At 37.5% G+C, this 5,642-nt stretch overlaps 1 protein-coding gene across 1 annotated transcript in view; it reads right to left on the bottom strand.

Annotated features, from left to right (window-relative positions):
• Positions 1–1,030: 1,030 nt before the first annotated feature.
• The window catches only part of RGS21 (regulator of G-protein signaling 21), a 24,312-nt gene continuing 19,700 nt past the window's right edge, over positions 1,031–5,642 (bottom strand). Inside the window, exon 3 of the mRNA XM_010832123.1 lies at positions 1,031–1,371. Within this exon, the coding sequence (XP_010830425.1) occupies positions 1,168–1,371 (204 nt within the window). The 3' untranslated portion in view covers positions 1,031–1,167. The remainder of the gene's footprint in view (positions 1,372–5,642) is intronic.

Here is a 5,642-nt window from a genome sequence, read left to right as displayed (position 1 = left end):
AAAATAGACATATCAACAAAGTTAAGTAAACCCGTGAAAACATGGAAGTGGAAACATGGAAGATCTATTGAATCTTTATAGCTTCTCATATTGACATTAAATTATTCAAAATTATCATGGAATGTTTACACGTAGTGGAGTAGGAAATGGCAATCCACTCCAGTATTCTTGCCTGGAAAATCCCATGGACAGAGGAGCCTGGTGGACCACAGTCCATGGGTTGCAGAGTTAGTCAAAACTGAGGACATTTACATGTAGAAAGAGTATGATGTAGGAACATCTCAAAAGAAATGCATTTTGAAAATCTCTTTGAGTTCTATAAACAAATTACAGTGCTGAAGGAGAGAATGCTTAACTCCATACTTCTTTGAGTAGATAATGTTGCAGTAATTTTTTGTTTTATGGGATAGGTACTGCTGTGCAGCTCATCATATATGCACTTATCCATCCTCTTTATTCCTCCTCTTTTCTTTATATTTTTATTGAGCTAAGAAAATCAATCCTTCTTACCCACAAGGCCCATTTCATATATGCCTGTGTGATGCCGCAGAATTAAACCAAGTGATCTATTTTGATGGTTTAATCAATGGCATATATATATATGTGCCATTTTTTCTTTGTCATTAATCTGAGGGCCATAGCAGTTTAGATAACCACTGCATCATTATGTAGCAGATCCTGGTTGCAAAGAAATAGTTGATATACTAAACGAAGGGTTGTGTTTCGGTTCAGAATTTCTCTTTTTACAAAAGTGAAGTTTTGAATAATGCAAATTGTATTTAAAATTATCTGTATGATGCTAAACAGTCTCCCATGCAGCAACATGAAGATATATAGTTTCCTGAATTTATAATGTCATGAGAATATCCACTTATGGTTTAAGAGTGTATTATATCTCCATAAACTTTCTTTGTACTCTCCCAGTAAGAGATTTTTAAGTACCTGATAAAACAAACACATTCTAAACAAGTGACTTAAACATTCAGGCTTCAGATATAACATATTTTTCTACTGAAGTAAAGCATGTTTTCTAAATCCTAAAAAAACTTACATTGTGTTTGTATATTTAAAACATTTTAGCCTTGAAGTTTATCGATTGAGCTGATCTATCCTATCACTTCTTCCCTCCAAATTATAATCTGATTGTTAGCTTATCATTTACCTTCTTTACAAGAAAGGGAGCCATTTTTTATGATTTCCAATCTCTTTGCTATTTACCAGTTTCTTATAAATCTCTGACTTTAGAAATCGAGGAAAAGAATCCTTGGCCATCAGACTATAGATTAACTTCTGAGCTTCATCAAAACATTTGAGAGTTGGTTCTGCAATATTCTTTGAGATGAGGTCCCTGGTACTGAAGTCAATGTTAATCTGTGGAAATAAATTGCATCACATTAGACTAGTTTCATAAAGACTGCATGGTCTATACAGATGGGAGATCCACATATGATCTGAATTTTTTTAAGCATCAAGTTAATCTTATGCAAAACAACAGAAAGGTCACACATTCATTTTCTGAAATGCAGAACACATGCTTTGTTTAATTACTTTACCTGGGTTGAGAGGGTTGGCGTTGACAGCAAACAGAGGTCAAACCTTATTTTCAGATTATAAAAAATGACAAAGGAGATGCATATAAGAATTTTTATGACCTCACATTCTTTTTGCTTACCATCTTTTATTTCTTTCTAGTACTTTGGCATTCATACCTGAAATGTTCTTCTATAGGCAGAGCAGTAATTAGAATTTACTAAACTGGCCTTCACCAGCACATTCCCTTTCTCCATAACTCCCGGTGTTGTTTCTCATAATGTTGCTTTTTATCCTAAATTGTGTTTCTTTTTGTTTGCCAAAATGGACCACCTAACACTCTACCCCTGTTCACAGAACACCACGCCTCCCATGGGATGTACATACACCCGCACAGATGTGCGTATGTACGTTCTTGCCCCCTTAGCACTACCACAAGTAAGCATTCTCAGCAAGGTCTAATAGAGATCTATTATACTGCAACACAACACACCTGCAAATACACAAATGCCGCAAACCTCATGGAAATTCTTGTCCAGTTCTACCCATTTCCAGGATGCTTTCTGAGAAGCAGAAAATTTCTATTCCAAGTTTTTTCACTTAAACTGAAAATATTCGTGAATTATCAAAGAGATGTGAATCTTAAAACTCAAAGCTCACCAAAGGCAGGTGCTGCTGCTGCTATAACAGGCAGTCAAAATTATTTGTTGCATAGAATTATGTCTCTTGGCAAAATGAGGGAGACTGTAAAATGCTAAAAATTGGGGGTCTGGTGAAAAACTGTAAGTGACAATTTATGTTCATTGAAGTTAAAAGATAGGCAGACAGACCTTCAATCAAATTTCTTAGCTACTTACTTGCTGTTCACATGAGTAAAGCAAGTTTTACAGTTTCCTTCAACTTTCTATTTCCATAGTGTAAAAAAGGATAATAATAATGTCTTGAAGTCTTTTAAGGGCTAAATGAGATAAGTGATATCAAATTATTTCAATATTATTATTCTAGTAAAAAGAAAAAAATATTTTGAAAAGAATCATCAAAGGCTGCTATTTGCTCACTGATATTTTCTTTCTTAGGGATTTCAGCTACTTGGGGATTCAGATTACACCTTGTTTTTATTTCTTTGATCATCCTCTCAGTTCCTGCATCAAAGTTCCAGATGAAATTCTGCAAAGTCCTCCAAGGCTTCAAAATCTATAATCAGTTTCTGCTTCTTTACACAGAAAGATGGTGTGGAGTAGTAGTAAGATTATAGGATAGTTTTCCAATCTGTACTCTGACGCTTATGACCTTAGTAACCTGTGTTACTAAGCTATTTTTCATCTTTAAGCCCAGTCATTCTTGACTGAGTTGTTATAAAAATTAAAATGAGATGATCCATATAATCATTGATTACAAGATGCTTTCTATATTTGGAGAAAGTACTATATATTTTCTCTACAGTGTTATTTTAGATTTACACTTGAAGAATGAGAAGGAACCAGTTCTCTAAGAATCTGAGGAAGAAGGTTTCTGGCCAAAAAAAAAAAAAAAAAATTCAGAGTCCCCAAGGCAAGAACAAATTGGTGATGTTCTGAAGAGCCTCTGTGTTTGCGTGGTGGGGGTGCAGGGGGGTGATAGAGTTCCTGTGGGGAGATTGGGAGAGGAGGTACAGGTCAAGTCTTGTAGGATTTATCTGCTGTGGTAAAGGGTTCCTATCTTTCTACTAGAAGCAGTGGGAAGACACTGAAGGGTTTTTGAACAGGGAGATGACATGATATCATGCCATGAATCTGGTATAGTTCCTGATTTCCATAGTGGGAATAAAGAGTAGTGGGTATTTTCAAGATTCTGTAGGAGTTTCTCAACATATAGTGGAATCTTTTTCATATCCTATCTTGTGTTGCTAGGGTATGAGAATATAGATTGCCCATTTCCTCTTTGAATGCGCTATTAATTCTTCAATGGTGTCATCTGCAATTTGTTTAACTTTATATTCCCCATAATGGTAAATATACCAAGATAACTCCTTTAGGCATTCATTCATTGGCTGAGTTTTCATTGATAGCAGGGACAGTGTGTGCAGAGTGCTGCCTTATTATTTTATTCAGAACGGAACGCCTGCAATAGCTCCTTATTCCCTATTTAAAATGCCCAAAGCCCTGAACTTGGCATTCATGACCAATACAATATGGTCCAAACCTATATACTTTTTCTCCTCTCTGTGTGCCCTGTGTCACCACCAAGGTAGACTCTTACCCTCAAATTTCTTATATTTTGTTGCTGTTGTTGTTCAGTCGCTAAGTAGTATCTGAATCCTTATAACTCCCTGGACTGCAGTATGCCAGGCTTCTCTGTCTTCTACTATCTCCCAGACTTTGCTCAAATTCATGTATATTGTTACCAATGAATATTTTCCCTGACCATCCCAGGCTAGCTGAAACCCACTCCTCATCTAAGTCTTTCACAGTCTTTTATGTCCTTAAAGTGAAAGTTACTCTGTTGTGTCCGACTCTTTGTGACCCTGTGAACTGTCACCTCTGTCCATGGAATTCTCCAGGCAAGAATACTGGAGTGCGTAGCCATTCTCTTCTCCAGGGATCTTCCCAACTGAGGGATGGAATCTGTGTTTCTTACACTGGAGAAGACTCTATCATCTGAGCTACCAGGGAAGCTCTTATGTCCTTAAAGTGAAAAAGTGAAGTCACTCAGTGGTGTCCAACTCTTTGAGACCCTGTGGACTGAAGCCTACCAGGCTCCTCCGTCCATGGGATTTTCCAAGCAAGAGTACTGGAGTGGATTGCCATTTCCTTCTCCAGGGGATCTTCCTGACCCAGGGATTGAACCCAGGTCCCCTGCATTATAAGCAGACGCTTTTACCGTCTGAGCCACCAGGGAAGTCCTTAAAGTTACATTCAAATAATATCTACCTTGTAAAGTTCACCTTTTCTGACCTGTGAAGGGACTTTGTGTTACTTACATTATATTTACATTTTGCCTATCCCTCACTATGCCTTGAACAGTGTAAGGATTCAATACATGTGTGTTGTATAAATAAAGTGAAAAAGGCTTCTACATTTGTTAAAAATCACGGTAGCATTTTAAGCAGAAATGTTCATTTCAATGTATCACTGGTAATTAATATTATTTGTTCAAATATACTAAGTTTGTACGTCTGACTTGCCCTTCTCACTTTTCTGATTTGCCTGTTTTCCTACCAATAAGCTGCCAACATCAGCTATAGATATCTAAGTGATGAGCAGAGACACTGTTCCCAGGAGGTAATCAGTAATCTTAGGAAGATGTGTCTTGGCAATTCATTTTAATGTCAGTGACAAAATATCACACCCACATGTTTTTATAAATGTCATTATTTTTCTCGAAGTTGTTCAAGCTGGAAACTTAAGAATCATCTCTGACAAATCTTTTTTCCCTCTGATCTCTCTCTTTCTCTATCTATATATAGAACTTTCCTTATTCACCTTTTCTTGGTAATTTCACAATGCTCTTTTTATTTATCACTCCTTCAGTTTAGTCCTCAGTCGTGTCCAACTCTTTGCGACTCCATGGACTGCAGCACCCCAGGCTTCCCTGTCCTTCACCAACTCCCAGAGCTTGCTCAAACTCATGTCCATAGAGTCGGTGATGCCCTCCAACCATCTCATCCTCTGTCGTCCCCTTCTCCTCCTGCCTTCAGTCTTTCCCAGCATAAGGGTCTTTTCAAATGAGTCAGTTTTTACACCAGGTGGCCAAAGAATTGGAGCTTCAGCTTCAGCATCATTCCTTCCAATCAATATTTAGGGTTGATTTCCTTTAGGATTGACTTGGTTGGATCTCCTTGCAGTCCAAGGGACTCTCAAGAGTCTTCTCCAATACCACAGTTCAAAAGCATCAGTTCTTTGGTGCTCAGCTTTCTTTATATTCCAACTCTCACATCCATACGTGACTACTGGAAAAACCATAGTTTTGACTAGACGGACCTTTGCTGGCAAAGTAATGTCTCTGCTTTTTAATATGCTGTCTAGGTTAGTTATAGCTTTTCTTCCAAGGAGCAAACATCTTTTAATTTCATGGCTGCAGTCACCATCTGCAGTGATTTTGGAGCCCAAGAAAATAAATCTGTCACTGTTTCC

The sequence above is a fragment of the Bison bison genome, unplaced genomic scaffold, assembly GCF_000754665.1.
Source record: "Bison bison bison isolate TAMUID 2011002044 unplaced genomic scaffold, Bison_UMD1.0 scf7180017864537, whole genome shotgun sequence".
In the NCBI taxonomy this organism is placed as follows: domain Eukaryota; kingdom Metazoa; phylum Chordata; class Mammalia; order Artiodactyla; family Bovidae; genus Bison; species Bison bison.
The sequence above is the reverse complement of the archived record's forward strand: the minus strand, read 5'-3'. Positions and strand labels throughout refer to the sequence as shown.